Source organism: Lepisma saccharinum, chromosome 20 (genome assembly GCF_977018435.1).
Source record: "Lepisma saccharinum chromosome 20, izLepSacc3.1, whole genome shotgun sequence".
In the NCBI taxonomy this organism is placed as follows: Eukaryota; Metazoa; Arthropoda; class Insecta; order Zygentoma; family Lepismatidae; genus Lepisma; species Lepisma saccharinum.
The window spans coordinates 4,983,904-5,009,691 of NC_139248.1; the positions used below are offsets into that span (position 1 = coordinate 4,983,904).

Here is a 25,788-nt window from a genome sequence, read left to right on the forward strand (position 1 = left end):
TTACTGGGGGCAGATAAGAGAGAGAGAAATTGTCGAACGAGAATAGGGGTGCGTTCCTGCCCCCCCCCCCTGTAGTGTAGTCACTGCCTATAGCTATGCTGGAGAAGAATGCACCAATTAATACGCTATTAAATAAAACATATGCTTTTAAAACTTTTAATCAAATTATTTGTGAACTATGATTTAAATTTAGAGAGAGCACATACCTGTTTAATTTATTTTGGATGAGTTAACTTCTGAATCCTGCCATTTCCGAGCCTTCTTCCGGTGTAACTGCACTGCCCTTTCAGCCCTAGCTGCTGCGTTCAGGTGGCGGAACGAGCAGAATACTAATTAAAACAAATATGTGAGAAATATATATATATAAAAGAAACAACGTGTTCAAGCTATTGACGGCGCCAAAGAAAGACAGAAGAGAAACGTGGAGAGTGCAGTGATATTTTACGGGAAGCAGTCACGTTTATTACGACCCTTACATTTACATACAATATTAAAAAGTTCTGCTTTTAGATCTCGCACAAAAATGAGCAATCCCGCATTTTTTATATCAATCAAGCTGTGATATTTTAGATTTCTTCCGTTAGTTTTCTGATAATAGTTTTCACAGCTTTCCATAGCATTTAGGCATGATTTCAGTTGACAAGAACAAAATAATCTTATTTCAAAACATAGAGCAAAAAGAAATCCAACGCGTTTAAGTTAAAACTCTCTTACATTGGAAGCCTGGAGAGAACAAAACAGGGGTTCCTTCGTACCACGATTTCTTGAAAACCATTTTACACATTTGAATCAACTTTGTGATAAATTGATTAGAAAGGATGAATCTTAACAGTAAAAGTTGTAACTTTTCCCCTGCTACTATATTTTAGAAGATATTCGTTGTCAAATATCTCAATATTTGCATAAGGAACCAGCCTTTTCCGTGCCGAGAGTTTCGACGATGACGTCATGCATCCACGGACAACTGCGCATACGATCTGCGCCGCCGAACGAGGACGCCTGGATATAAGGGCACTTTTTGATGTGTCGAATAAGTTGCAAATCTGCACATTATATTTCCAATATTACGTAATGATTACAGCATATTCTGTGCACGTCCCAGAAAAAAATCTAGACCCACCTATGACTGTCGAGTCGTGGAGCTGCTGCTGTGCAAAAAGAATGGAGGAAAAAAACAATAAAGACACAACAAGACTTTCAAGTGGTTTGCGAGCACCTACAGGTCGGGGGGAGAGATTTGCTTTGGTGCATGCCGGTAATGAACACGGTTTTGTCTCAAACGAGAAACTGTGCCGAGAAATGTGAAACAGGCTCCTCGATGGCAGAGTGGTAACGTCCTGGCCTCGTAATCAAGGGGTCCCGGGTTTCATACCCGGTGGAGGCATATAGTTGTTCGAATCCCAGTTTATACTGTAGGTCCGATAAAATGGACAGCAAGACGTATGACAAGTATATTCGGGAACAGTTATTTGCAAATCTCCCTCCATGGACCGTCATTACTCTGTACCACAGCCGCATGAAAGAACAGCTTCCCATCAAATCATGGAGGAAGGACTTCCATTCTTGTATTGAACAGTACCCGTTCCGTTGGTCACTAACTTTTTTTTCGGTGTGTACTACCGTAGACATTGGATGCGCGCCGGAGCCTTCTACTGCGCATCATGCGGCAACACTGTCACCATAAGCCCCATACTGAACTCTTTAAGGCTTGGCTGGACCTTTGGAATGCGAATGGGCGAAGTTTTTTCAAATTTTCCTCTCCACCTCTTGGATATTTCAAAATATGAAAAATTACATACGCTTAGAATTCCTTCTAGAGCATTGACGTGAATTTTCGTGTAGTTTTCTTTCACTGTTGTCTAGATATTATCAATAGTTTCGCGATACGTAAGTCTATTAAACTATTGATAATATCTAGACAACAGTGAAAGAAAACTAAACGTAATTTTCAACTTAAGTGATTGTTTTTGCATTTCTGGAATAAAAACAAACAATTTGCGATAAGTTCCAGACACTTGCAATGCAGAAAACGTCGAAAATTAGGAACTTTTTAAAATGACCGCTCGGTATTTCCCGACTGCTCGGGATCCCGAAAAGTCGGGAAGTCATTTCCCGAGGTCGGGATCGGGATGGGAATTTTTTTTCCCCGATCCCGGTCCAGACTTTTCTGGATCCCGCACACCCCTACTAAATATAATCTCCAAAATTTAATGTTATAACTCTCTCTCCACTACAGAAATCCCTTGACAATCTAAGGTTTAACATTCAATCAAGAGATTCAAATATCACACTTTAAATTTAATACTCAATTTTACCATTCCATGCCAATTTTAGACTTATTGTTGATATTGAAGAGTGGATATTGCCTCCTCCAAAAAGTTAATTCTCAAGTCCCCACACCAGAATTTCTGCAACAGTCTAAGACAATAATAATACACAAGATTTTGATACCCCCTCAATTTAATGCTCAATCCCCCTCTAACTAAAATACACCCCATAATCAAAGACCTAGAGTTGGATACTCCCCCCCAATCATTCATTCAGTATCCCCCCAAAATTATCGATGTTGGAATATTATTGGAAAAAGTATTTTTGTGTCTGGAAATTCCTAATATTTTTAGTCTCAAATGTAGGGATTTTCAAAATTTCCCGTCCCGGGCAAAAAGAAAAAAAACTTTTGGAAGATGCCGCAGATTGCTTAGGTGGCAGAGCAGCCCTTGGCTGAACCTCGCCCACTATAAAGAAAATTTATTATTATTATTATTGGAAGATTGGAAGCATCGTCCTGCGGAAACGGAAAGGTCTTTGGACCAATATCACAAACCCATGAATTGTCCAGCTCCATACAGAAATGAAGTTGCTAGAAATATGAAAGCATTCGTTTCTGGGGAATCTAAAAAAATTCTAAACTATCCAACTTGAACATTATCATATATATTTTAATGTGTTAAAATCACATATATATGCAAGAATTATGTTTTCTGTCATTTGTTTGTTCTTCTGTGAGACAAGGGATTAATCGTAAGATCCGGGCTTTGTACACCGTGGATTTGCCGTGGATGATGTGTGTTGTGTGTGATGAAATTGGGAATATTATGGATTTTATTCTTGCTTGGATTATTGAATGATTGGAAAATGCGAGAAGATAAATATTTATTTAAGGACTGGGTCTATATTTATAACAATTTCGTTCATAAACCACAGACATAATGCGTAAATGATGTTTGAAGCATCGTCACTCCTCCAAAAGAGGATGGTGTAATTTAAACTACATTACAAATTATTTACAATAAGATCTTATCAATTATATCGCTACAATGACTTCATCTATATCATTTCTCTTCGATAAATACTGTCGCCTTTGTGCTCGTCCAGGCGAAGCGAAAATCTGCCTATTTGACACGTCAGAGAATAACTGTGATTTAGTAACAAAAATTAATGAATGTTTACCAGTAAATGTAAGTGAATTACGGTTATTCCTACACTATTTATGATGTGGCTATTTAACGTTGCTTTACGTTCTTTTTAGGTAATTTATGCTAAGTTCTCAAGGGACAGTGGCGTGCTCAGGATTTTCGAAAGGGAGATTGGGTGTGTCTTAATTTATGTGTATTTGGGCGTGTAATGCTAAGCAGCAACCCTCCCCCCCCCCCCCCCGCGGGCATGCCACTGTCAAGGAATGTAGTATTTAGTAATTGCAAGGTGGCGTGTTGTATTGCACATATTGAATTCATGTAGAATAATGTATGCAGAAAATGTTACATTTATTATTTCATAAGATTTAACATGTTAGAAAGGGGTCTGTGATACATTAGTTCAATTGTGATTATAAGCTTTTTTTTAAACATGAACCTAGCTTTTCACCAGGTCTCATAATTCATCACTGTGTGGAGATTTCTTTCATAAAATATACATGTTCTGTTGTAAGAAGTGGTGCTGCTTGTTAGGTTAGGCAGTTAGGCTAGAAGTCTGTGTCTAATTAAAAAAAATCGGAGTGACTATTTTCACCAGGTGGCGAAGCTAGCATTTGAGTTATTTTCACCAGATTCTAAACTGCATGTACATGATCTACAACCTGCCGTGGCCTGCTACATGGATGTGTGTATTCTTTAGTTGTGGATGTGTACGAAGCTTACATCGGTTTGCAATTATATTCGTGCAGGAGGCAAGTACTTTTTTCCTGTATGCCATGGAGTTGAGGAAATACCACATGGTGCTTTCCTTGTTAGGTTAGGCAGGTCAGGTCTAGTGCCGTTATCATTCAAATTACTTCGGTAAATACTTCTAAACGCCTGATCATGTAATTTCTGGTCTTAACACTTTCTGCTATTCTCAGTACCTGGTAGCAGTAGTAGTCGCACCCATTTTTAATTTAAAATAACTTTTTAGCTGTAAGTTAGCACTGCCAATGAATATAATAAAATAAAAGACTGGTTAAAATAGCCACATACGCTGTTTTCAGCACCTGGTAAAAATAGCCCCACATGCTATTTTCACCACCTGGTGAAGGTAGCCATGGCCAAAAAAATTATGTAGAATGTGTAGCTGAAACATGTTAACTGATCTCTATAATAATAATAATAATAATAATTTTTTTTCATGTTATCTATTCTGGTTAGTGCAAGTGATTTAACTTACAAAACATTGACAATGTGTAAAATATAACAGCAGAAGTACTTAATGAGAAAAGGTGTGAAAATGGCTTGTTCTAGTGACAGTAGTCATGCCTTTTATTTACTTTCAGAAACTGGTGTTTACGAAAATGGTTCAGAGAAAAGTTTTGTAATCAAGGGGTCCCAGGTTTGATACCCGATGGAGGCACATAGTGGCTCGGATCCCACTTTAAACTGTAGGTCCAGTCTCGATTAAAACACCAAATCAATCAATCAATTTAGAGAAAAGGTTGAACCACATTGATATGCATTAACAAATTATGAAGAGTTGTGGTAGGTAAGCAACACTACATAACAGATCAAACCATTTTGCATTTAGACTTTTTCACAAGTGGTGTATTTTTAAAATTTGACCTGGCTTACTGTAACTATTCTTATTTATTCTCTGTACAATATATATAACATAACGTAAATATATATGTATTTTATGTTAATTAGATGTGTAAAATTTTGATCTCCGGGAAACGTATTTCTTCAATTTTACAGGAGAAAGTACTTACCGAACTGACGGTAACAGTAGTATAAGACGGAGACGGATTTCTTAAAATTTACAGGAGAAAAGACGAGAAAGTACTTACGGAATTGCGTTCTTGGGGACTTTCTGAAGCCGGCCAAATTGTTTTTTAGAATCGTGTAACGTATTTTGCCTGTAAATAAGGTATTTTTCGTCAATCATGCATCTCCGTTGTACGATAGCTCGTGCCGCCATTACCGTCGACTACGTGAATCAAATGTTTCATGTGTTCGGTTATGTAACCCCCTCACAGTGTAGCAAACACGCGGAAGTTTGACAAGACGTGTGAGCGGGTTTTTTTTTTTTGCCAATGTAAGGTAAGACTCTAATTTACGTCCTTTTCCTAAGGAATACGTGTCATATATTGTTGGAAAGCTTATTTTGTAAGGAATTCAACAACGTAAATCCCAAAGCGAGCAAAAATTTCCTGAAGGAGTAAATCGAGAAAAACCGATGTTGTCCGGATATGCGCAATTGAACGTACTCAGGAATTTTTTAGATGATGAAGCACATATTTAGGGGTGAAATGAGTGCTAATGGAACCTAACCTAACAGGCCTAACCTAACCTCGTAGGCATACCTCGACCCCGTGAATGGATAGTGGGACTATCGTGAACAGAAAGTGTAAAAAGAAAAAGGTACTTACCCGAAGAGATGCCGGGTGCCGCACCACGATCGCGCACCGTGAAAGCAAAGAAGCAATCACCATGCAGATAAGGACGTAAAATAGAGTCTAGCCTAAATTTTCGCTTTAAAACTTTTCGTGAATAGTTTGTGCGGCATTTATCGGTTCATAAGTTTGGAAACACTGCACATCAGCTGACGATACTGCATATCAGCTGACGATAGACAACGTGAGTCAAAATTTGCGCGCCGAATTAGCAACGACCAATAAATGATTATAATGTTAAAAATAACGCTTTTTTCATGGAAAAAAAAGTGATACCCAGCTTGAAAAATCTTCCGCTATGCATATGAGGTAAGTAGCAATGATTTTTATTTGAAAACAAACTAGTTTAATGTGTCTACGGCTTATACTACTGTTACCGAACTGACTTTCTGTAGACTTTTGAAAGGTTGTGGAAGTGTTTTTTCCCATTGTTTAATTTATTTGGCCGGTAAATCAGGTATTTTGCAAGATTAATGTTTCTCCGATGCACAAAAGCTGTTGCCTTTATGTCCTTCCACTACGTGAACAAAATGTTGCGTGCATATGATGATGTAACCCCCGGTCAGTGTTTCCAACCATGCCGTTCTTTTGCAAGAACATGCCAATTTATGTTTGCCTAACCTAACCTAAACTCACCATGCATGGTTCGTGGGGCTATTTATGAATGGTTTGTGGGGCTACATGCATGGTTCATGGGGATACCCAAGCATGGTTCATGGGGTTTTCGAACCTGGAAAAAAATACGAAATCAGTAACACAAAAGTAGGTATTTTTCGGTGAAGAAGTTGGAAACACTGCATACCCACTGATGATAGACAATGCTAGTCGAGATTCGAAAAAAGCTAAATCCCACCTTAAAGAATCCTTAGCAATGCAGAATACGTAAGTACAAATGTGAAAAATAACAATATAAACAAATTTCAGATATTTCCCGGAAATTGGAATTTTTAAAATACAATTTATGACTACATTGAAAGTAAAATTGTAATTCCATTTTATTACTGCGTTTTTAAGGTCTGTGAGGAAGATGATCTTCCGAAGTCCATTTGTGAAGTGTGCCAGGCCAAAGTAGAACTACTTCATCGTTTTCGATCCTACACTCTGAAAGCAGAAACTAAGTTGATGAGACTTGTTAAGACACCAAATCCAGACACGTTACTTACGGTTGATATAAAGGTAAGTTCAGTTAAATATTGTTAAGATTGTTTGGTAGAAAGTTAATGTAAATTTAGTTGTACCTGAAACAATTTTATTGTTGTTGTTGTTTACTGGGTACTCTTGACCCTCTGTACCCACTGGAGAATGTGAAATATTTTGCATAATTTATGAAGATTTTGTTGTTATGAACATTTTCAGTTGATTTTAGCTCTTGGAAATGTGTTCTTGTTGAGTAAAGTACGTCTGTTACCTTAACGCGCTACTTTACCATGTAGCAGAACAGCCCGATGGCTTTGCCCAAGTGAATATAGCACCCAAAGCGACATTCCACAACAGCAGCTGTAATTTTACGTAGTTAGGTTTGGTACTGGTAGTTATTTTTGACGTATTCTTTCGCTATTTTAGTGTGCATACAAACAGTTTTACTAACAAAAAGCTGCGAAAATACTCTGAAATTGCAGGTTTTAACTTACGTGGGCCATTCTTTGCCATAAAATATCTCCGTTATTTGTGGTTTCCTAAAGCTGAAACTACTTTTACATTACTTTAAACATTGAAATCAGTCGATTAAAAGAAAATTCGACGTAAATCTCGAGGGGGTACAGTAGGTAAACGGCCCCGTTTACTTTTGTAGTTTTGCATGGTAATGATTTATTTCCACTATAATGACAGATGTAACAAAAGTTACTATCTCTTCCAGGTTACTTGTGTACTCTTTGTTGTAATGATTCAACTTCCATTAGTTTGTAGAGTAGGATGCACAACTATTACCAAGCAATATGTCCATCACCAAGTTGTTTTTGTTTGTTTTCACATTGAGAGGTACAAGAATTGAAACAAAATATCAAACAAGCTGCTGACAAACCCTGCATCAGCATACATAAAAATTCATTCCTTAAAAACACATAGGAAGCAAGAGGAAATTAATGAAAGGAGCACCATGGACAATTTGCAGAGCAATACTTGTGCATGCTAGTGCAGTGTTCCGCAACCGGTGTGCCGCGGCACACTAGTGTACCGTCACAAGGTGAAAGGTGCGACGTGAACTTTTATCTACTATTGTAATATTGTAAGAAATTAATTGTCGGTTTTAAGTAAGAAGGTGCTTGTTTATTCTTGCTGATAACTGTTATATTTTCATAGAAATTAAATGTAATTTGTTTACTAAATATTGTTATAGTTTGCTCATCTTATATGTATTCTTGCCTGTAATATTGAGCCGGTTTGATGGGTTACAGGCGGAAAGCTTTGTGTTTATTGCAAAGAAAGCCACGTAAGACTTTTAGCGGCCCGCACCAATCATACAATAGAGCTTTTCAAGCGAGTTCTTTGTTTGTAACACTGCATCTTTTGTGTACGGCTGGTTGTTTTGTGCCTGTTTGTCGGCACTTCTTAAACTTTATTGCTATTTTCCTTCGCCGAAGGACCCACACATTGTCAGACAACGATTACAGTATTTCAGTTCAGTTCTATCACAGCTGTGCTCTGCAGTAGTGCGAATATTGGATTGCTACACCAGTCTTACTATTTTCTTTCTTCGATATGGATAAGTTCCTTGTACGGAGTGGTCCGTCCTCGAGTGCAAGTAGTGAAACCATCGAGCCCGAAAAAAAGAAACAGAAAGTAGTTCACCAGCAATATAGTGATAACTTGCATTTTTTTTTTGGTGTGGTGACAAAACATGCCCAATCCCTGCGTGTGTTGTCTGTGGTGAAAAACTCAGTAATGCTGCTATGGTTCCCAGTAAATTAAAACGACATTTGTCAACAACATTCCTCTGTTAAGTAAAGATGTGAATTATTTTCGTCGGTTGTTGGAACAAAATAAAAAACAGTGACGCTCATGACTACGTCGATACGTGTTTTGCAAAAAGTACTGGAAGCTAGCTATAAGGTAGCCGAACTTATCGTAAAGGCCAAAAAACCACACACAATAGCAGAAACGTTGTTAATGCCCGCATGTAAAGAAATGGTAAAAATAGTCCTGGGTTCAGTAGCTGCTACTGAAATTTCCAGTGACATCAAAGACATTATGAAGGAGAAAATAAAGAGCAGTCGAAAGTTCTCACTTCAGATCGACGAGTCCACCGATATTGGCAGTCACGCACAACTTCTTTCCTACATAAGGTATGTTGATGGGGATGTAATTGCAAGTAATTTCTTTTTTTCCAAAGAACTACCCGAGCGAGCAACCGGTGAAGAAATATTTCGTACGACTAATGAATATGTGGTCCGTAATGAATTAACATGGGAGGACTGCGTTAGTGTTTGTACAGGCCGAGTAAAAGGATTCGTGGGTAAAGTACGCGAAGTAAATCCTAACTTACGAACCGACCATTGTCTCATTCACCACGAAGCCATTGTTGCTAAGTCTTTGCCATCTCCTCTGAAAATTGTGATGGACGAAGTAGTAAAAGTCGTGAACTTCATCAAATCGCGTGACGTGTGAAGTGTGATAGTGTCGTCTGTGCCTGCTGTGTCCCCAAAAGGCTTATAGTCGACCATGGCTGCCCCGAGTGATCTTCGTTCTGATGAAATCCGAGATGAACTGGAGGATATGGATACAGACTAGGAATTGGATGAAGAAGAGCTTGACATTCCCTCTGATATATCATCAGAATCTGATTCATGATGATATGTCACAAAGACCTTCCCCTCCTCCTGCTCCATCCGACTGGCAACCTCCTTCCTGAACTGGTAGAACTGCTCCAACCCCCAACCTTTCCTAGGACAGACTGGACTGAAGGCTCGACACATTGACAATGCATCCTCTCCCGTGGACTTTTTTTCATTGACTTTCTCCGAAGAAATCTTCCAGTATCTGGTGACTGAGACCAACAGGTACTACCACCAACATTTCACAAACCACCCAACGACAAAGCCCGAACGTGACGTGACCTTTGATGAAATGAAGACTTTCATTGGTTTGACAATACTGATGGGACATGACTGCAGAACACGTTGGCGAGACTACTGGTCCACAAAACCCCACCTTTACACACAGTTTTACGGACAACAGATGTCACGTAACCGCTTCATCCGCTTGCTCAGATTCCTACACTTTGAGGACAATACGAAGAACCCCTCCCCCAAGATCCCGATTATGATAGGCTGTGGAAGATGAGGTTTGTCTTTGTCAAGATCAATGAGCTTAGCTCTAAATGATACTATCCTACAGAGCATTTAGCAGTTGATGAAGCTTTGGTCTTGTACAAAGGGAAAGTCATCTTCAAACAGTATATTCCAAAGAAACACAAGAGGTTTGGGATCAAGATCTATAAACTCTGTGATTCTTTGGGATACACATATGACATGACTATATATCTGGGCAAGGAAAAGAACAGGCGACTGCTACGACATCTGCGACGCACGGTTTAGTTGTAGCGTTGACGGAGAAGGTGAAGGGAGTTGGTCATAAATTATTTACAACTACTTCTCTTCTCCAGAGCTATTTGATGAACTTGCAACAAGAAGTATATATTGCTGCGGGACCGTCAATCCGACGAAAAGGCCTCCCATCCCACTTTTCAAAGACTGACTTGAAGCTGAAGAGAGGTGACCTACGTGTTCGGGTGAAAAATGACTTGACTGTGATGACTGACAAGAGAGAGGTATACGTGTTGACGAACATACATCAGTCCCCAGCTGAGAGAAATTTCTGCGATGACCATGGCAACGTACTCAAGTTAGATATTGTATGCGAATACAATAGCCACGTGTGTTACGTTGACAAGGGGGGGGACCCCATTTTTTTAAAAAAATATTTTGGGGGATTCCCCCTTCCCCCCTCCATATATACGCCAAATGTGCATAAATTTTATATCATCTGAATCTGTGATTCATTCCGCGTACAACGGTATATCATTCATCTCTTTAGGGCAATTAGCCTCTGAGCTACAGTCATTTCAAGGTACCGCTGCATTTTGAAGCTTGAATCAGTGGTGTGCTGACCATTCCTTTTCGGGGTACAACTAGCATTACATTGGTCATACGATAATAATGCAAATATTTTTGTGTTCCTTACATGTCAGCGATTAATTTCCATGTGCATGTCGACACTGTCATGTACTTTTTCTTGGGGGGAGGAGGGGGAAATCCCCATTTATCCCGAAATTTAGGAATTTTGAGTGTTCTCCCCCTCCCCCTGCCACATATATGCCGAATTTGCATAAATTTTATATAGTCTGAATCTCTGGTTCATTCCGCGTGCAACGGTATATCACTCATTTCTCTAGGGCAATTAGCCTTCGATATACACTCATTTAATTGAAACTCTGCATTTTGCTCAAAATCGGCTCGGGCATCAAGGGGGTTACATGTGAAAATGGCCTTGGGCTCCAAAATGTTAAAGTTGGATCCAAACCACTATGTGCTTCCACCAGGTATCAAACCCGAGACCCCTTGATTACAAGGCAATGACGCTACCACTGTGCCATCGGGGAGGCCCTTGCAGGCAAGTTTTGAAAAGAGATTCCATCGACTTTTCATACAATTATTTCAGACCACATTTACATTCCAATACAAAGTACGAGGGTCACTATTTATATTTTGAACCTTGGCAACACTGATTGAAGTTAGGCACGATTTGACGTTTGCACGGAATCATCTGGCATTATTGACCATAACGTACTTCAAATGTTTTGTCAATAGCTTGATTTGTGTTGTTTATGTTGCCTTGGAGATTGCGCGACAACAATAAAATGGAATTAACTGGTGAACATTTTCGTGCGATGATTTTTTACGATTTTCGACGTGGATTATCAAGACAAGAGTGCATCGATCAACTTACTTCCACATTTGGCGATGAAGCCCCATCCTTTGCCACTGTGAAACGCTGGTATAATGAATTTAATCGTGGCCGCCATTCGCTCACCGACGAGATTCGCGAAGGTCCAAAATCAGTTGTTGTTCAAGAAAACATTGATGCTGTACAAAACCTAATACTGCAAGATCGTCATGTGACATACTGTGAGACTGAGGCAACCATAGGCATTAGTTCCACCAGCATATATAAAATATTACATGATCATTTAGCTGTGAGAAAGGTATGTTCTCGTTGGATCCCACACAATTTGACAAAAACTCAAAAAGACGCTCGCGTCAATTGGTGCAAACAAATGCTCAATAAATACAATCGTGGTGCTTCAAAAGACGTATATAAGATTGTAACAGGTGACGAATCATGGATATATGCATATGAGCCGGAAAGTAAACAGCAGTCGACTGTATGGGTGTTTCAAGATGAACCCAATCCAACAAAAGTTGTTCGCCCTCGAAGCACATCGAAACAAATGGTCGCCTGTTTTTTCGGGAAAACTGGTCATGTGGCAACTGTGCCTTTAGAGGAACGTAGAACGGTCAACTCTGAATGGTACACAACAATTTGTTTGCCAGAGGTCTTCGATCAAATACGGAAAACAAACAAACGCCGTCGGATCATTCTTCATCAAGACAATGCCAGCTGTCGCACATCTCGTCTAACAACCGACTTTATGAACAGTCAAAAACTCGAATTGATGGGTCATCCGCCGTCCAGTCCTGATTTGGCACCCAATGACTTCTTCTTGTTCCCGAATGTCAAGAATAAATTGCGTGGACAACGATTTTCGTCGGCGGAAGATGCCTTTGATGCGTTCAAAAACCATATTATGGAGGTGTCTCAAGAAGATTGGAAAAACTGCTTTGACAAATGGTTCGAACGAATGCAAAAGTGTATTGACCATAAAGGAGAATACTTCGAAAAACAATAAAGCAGTTTTCAATGCCAAATTCCTGTTTTTCATTGTTAGGCTCAAAATATAAATAGTGACCCTCGTAGCGTATGTGTGGCAGGTCTGTGTGAATGATGGAAATTGTGTGTGTGTTTCTTACATCTTACGGAAGTCGCTAAAGCAGGACACTAGACGATGTCCAACGTTCCGTTATGCACACCTGTGCAGTTAGGATATGTACGTGTTTATGAACCTGAACTTTTTTTTTCAACAGACCTAGTTTTCCCAGCTCTGTAAAAATTTATAGTAGTGACTGGTTTTGGTTGCCATTTCCATTTTTGAAGACCGGACCATTCACTGAGCTGTTACAAGGAGAAACTACCATTCATGTTACAAAACATGCTAGTGCAGCATAGAGACCGTAACACCACTCGTTACAAAAAGACAGCAGCAGACAATAGAGATCGTGCTACTGTTAAAAGACCTAGTGAGAACTAGTTTTCTTTTTGGGCCTGGTCTTATTCGCACACTGCAACCTATCGTGTCATATATTTCTAAGTCTTTATAACCACACTAGGTAATTAAACCAGGTATCGAACCTGGGACCCCTTGATTACAAGGCAACGACGTTACCACTGCACCATCGGGGAGGCCCACTTATCCAAGAAAATGAAGATGAGTACATGTAGCATCCTAAAACAATGCAGTGTAGGGGAACAAGGGGGAGGGGGCAGAGGGTGAACAACGTAGACAAGCCAAACAAGATACATTTTTTACTTGAGCAGTCATTAGATTCTGTAACAGATTATGTAACAGTATTAGTAATATTTACAAAGTTAAATGCAAATATTATTTGTTTTACTATACTGTATAAAATATTGAAAATAAAGTTTAAAATTATGTAATCAAAAATATAAAAATAAGTAAAATAAACGCAAAATAATAAAACAAGAAACCAAATCAATATATGACAGAAGTACTTCATGAAATGATAGGGGAAAGAGAATAACTGAGGACAATAAAGAAGATGGGCTGTAATTTTTTACTGCTACATTTTATCTTCTGTTTTATCCATCACAGTGCCAGACATAAGTGTGTGTTTCACTCCAAAATTACTAGCCACAAGTAGAAAATATTACTTCCCTAAATCTTTGATAACACATTTGGCAACCGCACACAGCACTAAGAATCATTGTTATGTTTCATTTTCATTATATTATGTAGATTTGGCAACTTGCTTTGAGTGCATTGTAACGTTACACAACAGAATGATCAAAAATTAAATAATAACACATATCTCTGGTAAAATATTGGCCAAGTACTCTACACTAGCACAGTGTTCCGCAACCTTTTTTTACTCACGGCACACCCCAGACGGGCCTAGACTCAATACGGCACACCAAAATGTCTGTCCCCTCAAAATCATATGAATCTTAATATAATTGCAAAATGTTACGTCGTTATATAATCAATTATTATTATTATCATTGTTGTTGTTATTATTATTATAAAACATGAATAGACTTATGCATTTATTAAAAATGTATTAACTTTAATTCACTGTAGAAAATACACATTTCTAATACGAATTTTCAAGTAAATAACTCTACTCATACCTTCAATGTGATACTCCTTAGCTGCATACAGACGGCTGATTCGTGGCGGAATCGTTGACAAAGCAAGCCTCATTTCTTCATCAATGGATTTGAGTCTCTCTCTCTTTGATGTTTTAATTTCAGACAATGTCGAGAAGCCCAGTTCTCACAAATAAGTAGTTGAAGATGGTAATAACATATTAACTGCCATCTCGGAGATAGCCGGGTATTCACTGCTTATTGACAACCAAAATGTATCCAAAGGCACTTCGAAAAAATTTAATTTCAATGTTCTGTCTGCTTTCAAATCTGCCAGTTCCTCTTGTAAGAGATATTTCGAATCCATACTGAATGGATCACGAACCCAGTCAAAATTTTCAACGCTCTCTCCAAAATATTATTTGAAAGTCTGCTGCAAGAGTACTAAATGTTCTTTAATTAAGTCCATCAACACCTTGTTATCGTCAGCAAGGGACCATACAGTTTGGAACATCTCACATGATCCATTTTCAATTGTCTGTATCCACAAGTTCAACTTATTAATAAATCCTTGAATCTTATCCTACTAGTCAGAAGATTTTCATTTCTACCTTGCATTTTTCTGTTTAGTTCATTCAAGTGTACGAAAATATCGGAAAGATATGCCAAGTTAGATACCCATTCATCATCTGCAAATAAATCTGCATACTCATGCCCCTCAAGAGTCAAAAATTAAAGTACCACCTCTTTAAGTTCAAACATTCGCATTAACACTTTACCTCGAGATAACCATCGTACTTCTGTATGTAGCAGAAGTGTAGTGTGCTCTGATCCCATTTCTTGACACAAAACGTTAAAAAGCCGTATATTTAGGCTTTTCTTCAGCATGCCTTGAACTTCCATTATTACGATGCAGTTTCAACAACCCCTCTTCCCCCTCCTCCAACTCCCAACCCCCTCTTGCTCCCACACGGAAAACATTCCTTTTGACCTCGGGTACCGATATACAAACTTCCTTCCAATGCAGTTTCCAGGGGTGAGGGAAACATATTGCTTTGGAACAACAAAGCCAGCCTTCCTTTGTCGGTTAAATTTTATCCCTTGAAAAAAGATGCAAAAAAGAAGTCACCTTTTTCCCGCCATTTTCATGAAAAGAAAAACGTGCAAAAATCATTTCTGTTAAATACATGTGTTATCAACAATATGAAAAAGAAAATCGAAATTCTAGCCAAAAATAGCGAAATTATAACGTAAAAACTACAATCTTGACAGAGCGTCTCGATCGAGACGATCAGGCTCCTAAAGGTTAAACTGTAGGTCCAGTGCCGATTATCCTTACTGTGCATAAAGTGGACTTCAAACACCAAATCAATCAAAATCAAACAAAAACTTGCCTTTTTATTGTAATAATATTTGGCACGTAAATCTTAACAAACATCCATGTAGATCCATGTAATTACTAAACAAGGAGACCCTCAGCATAAAAAGTCATATATATATATAATGCAGATAAACTATGATTCACTTCAATAAATATACTCTTTATATTTATTATTCTCTCAGTCTGATTTAACGCATAATAGACTATATGGCGTACATTATAAGAGGTACATTTTGTGATTCTATTTCATTAATAAACAACTGTCTCTTAAAAATTATGCTGCCCATAAATTCCTAATTTAATTTTAATTTTTTGCCTGATGTTAAATATGTAGTATATGTAAAAAGCAGACTTGGTCTATCGCCAAAAATAAGACAGGCATTCACACACACACTCTCTCTCCACACACAATTATAGATGTGAAATACACATAACAATTCAACACTTCACTATACTCACATTCTTCAATTGAATCACCAGTGTGTTTCATCATCCTCTAGCAAGCTGTCATGATTAACCCAGGTAATAAATTAAACTATCCTATTATGAAGCTACAATTAACCTGTTTATTTCCCATAGTATTTCAAACTGAAGTATTTAAATAATGGAAGAATCTGATTAAAATACTAAACTGTGCAACAGAAAAAAATGTTGACTGTTCCCATTTAATGCCACGTCGGAAAAACTACTTAAGAGCACGGTATCTGTCAGTTCGAGTGGCAACTTCCTTCCATTTATTGCATGCATAGCTGTAAGGTGGATTCGTGCAGGCGATAGTAAGTATTGGAGGGGAATTAACACTGGTGTATACGCACACACAATAATCCAGGACAAGAGCGAGACAGAGACTGATTCACGATTTCCCTTGAAGGAACTTCACGTACTTCGGTTGATTGAATTGGTGTTTTAAGTCCACTTTATGCACAGAAAGGCTAATTGGGACTGGACCTACAGTTTAAAGTGGGATCCGAACCACCGTGCCTCCACCAGGTATCGAACCTGGGACCCCTTGATTACAAGGCGACGGCACTACCACTGCGCCATCGAGGAGGCCACGTACTTTGGTGAATGAAAAGCCACGTGCACAAGCTGGTTCTCGATTTGATGGCCATCTGGTGGTAAGCCAGTTTGCACACGTAAACATAAAGCTGCAGCAATTTCTGAAAGATGCGCTGGTGACGCAATTCTCACTCACTCCCGCACTTTACTAGCGAGTGAGGCTGTGGTGGACGGATAAAAAATTAATGTTTTATTCCGGTCACCACAGTCTGGAGCCAAACTAACAAATGATGAGAGAGTGGGATGTGCTAATAACAAGGATGAGAAGAGCATGCATGGGGAAGGACGCGTAAAATGAAATTGGTGATTAAATAATAGAATCCTGGTCTAAAAGACCACTACGTTACCACTCCTGAGTTAAGAAGAGTCAAATCATGACTCTTTTTTTTTTCCTCAGTTGCCCTTATCCTGTTTTATTCGTCATGACATGTGCAGGTGCGAAGAGTCCAGTATTTTACATTTTTTACCATAAGTCTCATAATGATAATACAGGGATAGGTATCAAAATGAGAAATGAAAAAGGAATTTTGAAAAATACCTTGTTTATTCTGTGTGAACGTGCATTTGATGGTGTATTGATTCCATGCTTGCAGACTGAAATCAAGGTTGAGGAGCCTGAGCTTAGTGATTCTGACTATCAATGCGTGGAGGTGAATACAGTGTGGATCACAGAATCAAATTCGGACAAATCTCCTGCACAAGGCACCGAATCTCACCAAGAACCGATTCCACATGAAAGAAATAATGGTCACGTAGAAGCGTCCAGTGCAGATTGCAATACAACCAGCATTGCACCAGAAAACCCGACGGATAGTGAAGAGGTGGAGGATAAAATTGAAACCTGCGAAGAAAGGTAATTTTGAATTTCTTAATATAAAAGTAAATTAGGTTTTGACTGATTGCATGATTAAGTTGGTTAGAACTTGAGGTTTGCAGAAAAATTACAAGCGCCTCGTATGTTTGACCCACCACCGGCAAAATGAAATTTGTTCACCTCACGAGAGAAGAGGTTCTCTCTTGAAACGTAATGTTGGGATAAGTGTAGTTAAAAGCACTAGGCTGTGGCCGAGTGGTTAGCACATCGCGCTGCGACGCCAAGGGTCCCGGGTTCGAATCCCGGTCGGGCTTGGTTGTTTGCGAATGTCCATTCATCAATTTCATCATTTCATCACTCATCCCCATCTTTGCAAATTAGCCAAGAGGCACAAAACGCGAAGTAAAGTAAACTAAATCAATCAATCAAAAGCACTAGGCAATGGAAAGGTTCAATTAACATTGAATGGTAAGGGAAAGAATTGGGATTAAGGGGAAGGGGGGGTTAAATTTTTATAATGAATTTGTTCTAAAGATGACTGATCAGGGTGGAAATCATGATTTTTATTAAAAAATCGTTTTTGTCATTTTTTAAATTTAAATCTGATTTTTTTGATTGAAATAGATTTTTTTATCTTTTTAAGAAAACATGCTTAAAATTGCTTGTATGTTTTTTGGCACCATGCACATAGATATATGTTTTTAATAGAAAGGCCTTTTTCTAGTAAACGGCCCTGTAAAATATTTGAACAGTTTGATTAATGCAAATAAAAAATATACCTAGTATACATTTTTCTGTTTCTGATACTGTACCTATTATGAAGGTGTTAATGAAACTAATAATAGTTTTAGTAACTTTTAATTGTAACTTAAAATACTAACTTAAATATTTTTATAGTCTTGGTAGCCGAATTTTGGAATTTTTTTTGGTGAAAGTTTGAAAAATATGAGCTACCGTACCATGTTTAATTTATAGTTTAATGATAATGACACTATTTATGGTTTAATATGATTAGTATTTTGTATATTTTTCTACACAAAATGTTTGCTACTTTTGCCTATGGAAATTATTGAATTTTAAATCAAGAGAAATCCTGTGTTTACATTTCCTTTCGTATGATCTTCAGGCCATCAGTACATATATTTTATTTCCTTTATTTTCCTTTCTTAGAGCCTAATAAACACCATTAAATGATTTCGAGATCAATGTACTTTCACTAAAAGTGATTCTGATATCGGCAAAATTGTTATGTACATTATTCTATGAATTATTTATTTAGAGTGATTTAAATCAACCTGATTAAAACCAATCCATCTTGCAACTGATACAAATATTGTGTACAAAATCATTTTGCATTTTTTTCCTTAGGGATTATTCAGAAGACCAACCAGAGGATGGAACTGAGTTAGATGAATACACCTTGAATGATGCTTCACAAGAAGTTACATCGGACAGTAACTCACGGACACTGGAAAGACCTGTTGTTTTCAAGGCATGTAAAAGTAATTCTAATAAGTTTAGATAGTCAAGTTTTTCATCAAGAATTTTGGAGAAAGAAATATTCAGTAGAGTTATTTACTTCTACCATGCGTCCATTTTGATCTTCAGCCGAGAGATCAGGAGAAGCGTGGCGGGCGGCGCTGACGGAGATGCCGACATTTGGGGCCTGTAATACCCGCTTATTTTTATAGACATATGCAGACATTTATATAAATATTGTAAAACGAGCACTAACCTGTGTTATAAGATGCAAAAGTTCTGTAATTCATCCAAGTTCTGCTTTTATATACACAAATAAATACGCTATAGAAACGATGTTAAGAGCCACAGATAATAAAGCATTTTAATCATAGTTTTGACCAGTAACGTCCTGCTTAAGTTTATATCCTTGAAAGAGTTTTGTGGCCATGGGAATCGTTTGGAGGTTTCGAATGTGCAACACTGTATCAAGATTACGCTGCAGATGAAACCGTTAGAAGTGAATGGTTTTCGTGAGCTTCCTTGCAATCCGAAATATCCGAGCTCGAGTTTTTTTGTTCCTTCGCGACTAGATGAAGACAGAGTTGTGAATATAGTGGCGAGCAATGTAAACCAAGAGCGTGTTAATTTCATACTGTGCGCAAGAGTGTTATTCTTGGTTACTTGCAGTTACTTGTTTGTGTTATTGCAGTGTGTATGTGTGTTGTGTCAGTGAGACGATTGGAATGCCAGCCGCAAGGTTCACGTTAGAACAAAGATTTTTTATGTATGACACGTACGTGAAAACAGAATTGTGTCGAGACGTGTGTATGCAATTTGTACAGAAATTCCGAGGCATTTCAACTCCACACAGAGATACGGTTAGACATCTTGTCCTTAAATTACGAGAAACTGGATCGTTAAATTTTAAAACACCTAAGGAAAAACGACGGATTCTAACTGAAGCAAAACTCGATGATATTGGTGCAGCGTTAGAACATTCTCCAAACAAACCTCTACACCGTGTTTCACAAGAAGTGGGCGTGTCAAAATCATCGGCACATATAGCCACTAAGCTACTAAAATTAAAACCGTACTCTTATAACACAGGTTAGTTCTCGTTTGCAATATTTATATAAATGTCTGCATATGTCCATAAAAATAAGCAAGCATTACAGGCTGCAAATGTCGGCATCTCCGTCAGCGCCGCCCGCCACGCTTCTCCCGATCTCTCGGCTGAAGATCGAAATGGATGCACGGTATAATCTAAACTAGAAAATATTGTGTCCACAGTAGAGTTATTTACTTCTGTAATCTAATCGTAAATATATTGTGTCCACATGAATATAAAAATCACCTCCTTAACCCCTCTAGCTGGGTGCATGTTAGTGGCAGCAAGACATAAACACATAGGCATAAGTTGGTGGGTAATGGAAGGGCTCTCTAGTTAGTGGTATAATGTGCTATGAAACTCAAGAATGAGTAGAAATCTACTATAAGCACATCTGCTAGGAAACCCCAACAACTGAGTTTCGATACCTCGTAATGGGCCGGACCGTGTGGCTGAGTGGTTAGTACATCATGCTGCGACGCCAAGGGTCCCGGATTCAAATCCCGCTCGGGCATGGTTGTTTGTGAATGTCCATTCATCAATTTCATCATTTAATCACTCATTCCCATCTTCGCCAATTAGCAAGAGGTGCAAAACGTGAAGTAAAATACAATAAATCAAATCATAATGGATATGCTAAATTGAAACAATCAAATACACAAACATTTTCAATTTATTCAAACCCCGAAACCACATTATCTCAAACACTGAGTTTCAGAATCACCCATCTCACCAGTAGCGCTGGTTGCGATGACAGGAGGACCACGATGACCAAATGAAATTAGGCAAACTTTGCAAAGAAATTCAAATTTCCACCTTGATTGTTTAATACATTCATATGTGCCCAAGCCAAATGAATTAATATTCACTCATGATGCATTCCAAATTCACAAGAAATAAACCCCTTCTTTCGGTACACCCCATACTATAATTGAATCAAAGTAAGCAGACCCCTTAAAATCCTAGATTCTCCTACAAGATGACAATTTATGCTGCAATGTTTAACTCACCCAGGACCCTACTGCATCCCTTATGCAGTACCATAAATTACATTGGTGACATATACATAGGTATATTAACAATAATGCCTGTGAATATCTATAGATTGGGGAATTAAGACACTGAGTATCCTACTGCAAAACAGTCATTCACCAATCCCTTAGTACTATAGTAAACCCACAATGCTTCCAAGACTCATTAACATGAGCATTACCCAGAGTGACCAATGCGAGATGCACTTCTCCCCCTTCTGAAAGAGAATACTGACATTAGCACATATATATATCTAAGTTTATGCACTCTGAGGAACCCTTTAAGGTTAAATTGTAACACCAATGATTAACAACATGTGTTCTTTATTAGACAACAGGTAGGATAAAAGTTAACTCTTTTCAGGTTTACAACCGACACTCTATATTTCTTATAAATCCCTATACAATCATTATCAGCCAGCAATTTTCATATCAGTCTGTATGAAAGCAAACACTATCGATACTTTCAGTTCAAAGCAGACAAGGCTGTAAAGCTGTTGTCACATCATGCAGTGTCTTTACCTACAATGACCCTGGACAGAATGCTTCCCTCGATAAAGGTGAAGCTATTTTGAAAATGGAAAAAAAATTGGACGGATTTCAAATTGATTAAATTGAAATAACTTTACCGTCAAACTAACTATTACATTCACAGAATATGATCTCTGCCAAGGAGATATTAGCCACCTCTTCCATAAGTGAACAGTTACATGTCATAATATATCATCTGACCTTGACCTAAATTATACTATTACATCCTTTACAAATTATACAAATGAAATTTTATACCCCTTGTGTTGATATTCGAGGTTAATTACGATAACTGTCGATTATATGTTCATTTATGACTAGTCAGTTGTGTTTTTCCAAGGTGGCTACCTGATGCACTTTGTTTCTGCCCACGTTTTACGAAAACACGTATCCGCAAATTATGGCCATAATCGGTAACACTCGCATGCTAGCATGTCGTGGAATGCAATGATACTTTGTATAGACGAAGTCCTCTTGCATTGCACTGGTTGCCACTTGATTAGAAGATGATTTTGGTACTTACATATTTGGTGCATATACCAACCAACAGTTCACAACGGGCGAAAAAATTTCAAATATCTGGCATCACATTGTTTTTCATCCCAATGTTCGAATCGTATCACAATTCACCGACTTTCGTAAACATTTTGTGCTATTCCGATTAACTTGTAATCCTTTGATGACTACTATTTCCACCGATACCTTTCGGCTTATGAAATTCGAACGTCCATTGTTTTTTTCATCTTGTCCAACGTGTCACGTTATCCGTTATTTTCCGCCGGTTCCTGGAAATGATTCCGTTCTTCCGCTCACTGATCCTGAGTTATTATGCTCACTCACTTGTGCAAAGATGCATTCACAAATCCCAGTTAAGTTCATATCTAAAACCTTTATTGCCTCATTTGGACATTGTGATTACTTATATTATAACAACATTCATGAGCAGTTCAAAAGAAAACAATAATTTCGATATTTAGATACTAAGAATAAGCTGAGGTCACCTAATAAATATGGAGAAACTAGTACTCACTTTTATCTGCGAAGCTGTTTTTTCTTTATCTATTAATTTCAGTGGCCACTGCCACCATCCTCGTTGGAACTTGCTGTACTGTTCCTTGGTGTGCGTCTTTTGTTTGTAGTTCTCTGGCTGCTGCTAGGTGAGCTGTTGTTAACTGTGCATCTGGGTTTGTGTCGTCTGCTATTTCCGGGCGATAACTGTTGTAGTAGGGGAATTCAAGTGTGGTGCGCTTGCCTGCTATCGATGTTTAACTCGTGTGGGAAGTGCATTATGGCGTGCGTTTCCTTGATTTTGGTGTCTACGAGTGTGTGGGCAGTGAGTTTGACTTGAACCTTTTGAATGTTATGGCTATTGTATTTGATATGTTTAGCAAGACCAGTAGTGGGTTGGGCTTTTTTCGCATCTGCTAGTTGCTGTTGGATTCTTTCATTGACAGATCAGATGGACCTGCCAATGTAATGTGCCTTGCATTCACACTCTGCATCGTATACACCTGGGTTATCAATGGGGGAGAGGAAGTACCTTTTTGTGTTTGTTCAGTTTATCAGCTATTTTGGAATTGGGTTTGTGTACTACTTTGATGCCATATGGGAGAAGGGTTTTGGATATGTGGTTGGAAGTGGTGGGATGGTAGGGGAAGGCAATCCATTTATATTGGCCGCTGGAGGTTGATTGTGGCTGGGTTGCTTGCCCTGAAACATGGCTACACTGAAGCACAACTTTCCAAATGGTGCAGTAAAGCGGAAATTAACCAACCACAATCAACCCATCTGCAAGCATGGCTTCTAATGAAAGCATTCTCCATACACATGTTTTCCCTTTGTGTAATAACCCAACACACTTACAAATGGTCAAAATTACTCCTAAAGGAGTTAAAGAGACATGATCTTTTTTCTTTGTTGATGTCTGCAGAGGCCGGCATTTTGGATATATTATGTCAGACAGGCAATACGCCACAATAGTAGGCATCAACAAAATATCACAGGCAGTAATATTTCCCCTTTATATGCCAGAGTGTCAAGTAAAGTGTAAAAGATGCATAGAAAGGGGCTCGAAATAGTTTCACTGCATATATCTTTATAACAGTGCAAGATATGAAATAAACTGTAAGAATCAATTTTGTTCCTTTTCTAATTCTGAACAAAACATGTATGTATAATTTCTTTTCCAAAACCACTATTAAAGGAGTTATGATGGATTTTCTTAGTGCATGAAGCGGTAGCCATCTTGGATTTATGACATCACAGAGGCCTTCTGCCACAATTGCGGGTAAAACACCTAGTAGGAATGATTGTGTAGCACACCAGCAACGTATTACTGGTAGTCATATATCCCCTTCATTCAAAAACCCACGGACTATAGAAATATTGCACGGACTATAGAAATATTGACATATGCCCCTGGACTAAGAGGTAGACAAACATAAAACTTTTTGAGTTTCTTTTTCGATGTGTACCAATTTGGGAGATTTGGAGTCCATTAAACAATAGTAATATAGATTTTCAATCGAGAACATCATTTTGACTTACTCTGTATTTACTTTTAGGTTCTATCAACATGCCAACCAAGAGTCAAAAGAAGACTGTGGAAACCCGAACAAATGATCAGTGCAATTAACGCCGTCAGGTACAATCACATATCATCCAGGAGAGCTGCTCTGTTGTACAACGTACCACCGAGTACCCTTGCGGGAAGACTCCAGAGGGAGAGTCCATATTCCATGAGGCTCGGGAGGGGCACTGTGTTCAGCGACGAACTAGAGCAAGATTTGTGTACCGCCATCACGGACATGCAGAACCACATGTTGTATATAACTTCGGGCAGCTTCAGAAGACTTGCATATGAGTTTGCGGAAATCAACGAACTGAAACACCCTTTTCCGAAATCTACGAAGACGGCCGGGAAAGACTGGTACTGTCTCTTCACTTCGAGACATCCAGAATTCCAGGAGGATCCGCACAGGATGCTGGGACCAAAAAGAAAGTCTGGCGAAATCTCCCCTGTGCAAGTGTTCTTTAAGAAACTGAAACAGCTCATGGACAAACACAAGTTCCAACCTGGCCAAATATTTAACGTTTACATGTCCTACTTGGATATTATTGAAGACAGCAACGTGAGCATTGTTCAGAACATCAACGAGACAGATTCTAAACGAGAACAGTATGTGCCTTTCATGACGTGCGTAAGTGCTGATGGTGTGTACTTGCCTCCGATGTTCATATTCCCTAGCGATGCAGTTCAGAGCGAATTTTTGAACAACTGCTCGGAAGATTATGCCGGATACAGTAGTTCCCAGAAACTAAGCTGCTCCGACACATTGTCTGTTTGGTTGGAACACTTCTCCAAGTTTGTGAAGCTGAGTGAAAATAAAGTATTAATCTTGCTAGATAGCCAAAAGATACACGTTTCGTTCAAGTCATGGAACTTTTGCAAAAATAATAACATTATCCTGTGCTCATTCCCTCCATATTTGTCAAACTTCCTTCAGCCATTGAAAATAGGGTTTTTCCCCAAGTTTAGAAACTGCAACAGTAATCTGTTAGAGATTTGGTTGAAGGAAAACTCCGAGGAGTCTGCTAGCATTTCAGTGGTCGCCCAGCTGTTCCAGAAGTCATTCAAGAAATGTGCAACTCTAAAGAATGCATACATCGGGTTCAGCAGGAGTGGCATTTATCCGTACAATCCGAGTATAGTGTTAAACAGGTGCAGCAATTTTAATTCCAATAAGGACCGAGATTCTTCCAACACTAAGGAGGAAGACATTAAGTTGCAACGTGGGAAGAGGAAGTGTGATAACGCAGAAGATAGCTGTACAACAGAATCTTCAGAGAACGAGTCTGATTGCGGTGACTATGTTTCTCAAAACGTTGCACTACAATCTGCAACGAACTGTGTGAAGCGGAGTCCAAGGCTGCAAGAACGCAGGTCGAATCGGCTATTGTGCAAAAAGTTGCTGTGCTGCTAAAGCAACACGTTTGCTTTCAGAGTATGAGTGATTTGAACCAAGATTGAAATAATGTGAAAAATGGCCACCTATTCATGTGATCAGCAAATTAAGCATCTTCATTTAGGGTTTTTTGATTAAT

At 38.6% G+C, this 25,788-nt stretch overlaps 1 protein-coding gene across 1 annotated transcript; it reads left to right on the forward strand.

The window, feature by feature from the left end:
- The first annotated feature begins 3,036 nt into the window (after positions 1-3,036).
- Positions 3,037-25,788, forward strand: LOC146003672 (uncharacterized). Its single transcript, XM_083142034.1, has 5 exons — positions 3,037-3,458; positions 6,872-7,033; positions 17,333-17,592; positions 18,922-19,045; positions 24,249-25,788. The coding sequence occupies exons 1-5, from the start codon at positions 3,318-3,320 to the stop codon at positions 25,665-25,667; spliced, it is 2,106 nt and encodes a 701-aa protein (XP_082998160.1). The 5' UTR covers positions 3,037-3,317; the 3' UTR covers positions 25,668-25,788.

Excerpts from the sequence above, each read along its gene's own strand:
- LOC146003672 (XM_083142034.1), top strand. The coding sequence starts at position 3,318 with ATGACTTCATCTATATCATTTCTCTTCGATAAATACTGTCGCCTTTGT. Across the intron at positions 7,034-17,332 it reads TACTTACGGTTGATATAAAG|ACTGAAATCAAGGTTGAGGA; the intron begins GTAAGTTCAGTT and ends CCATGCTTGCAG. Across the intron at positions 17,593-18,921 it reads ATTGAAACCTGCGAAGAAAG|GGATTATTCAGAAGACCAAC; the intron begins GTAATTTTGAAT and ends TTTTTTCCTTAG.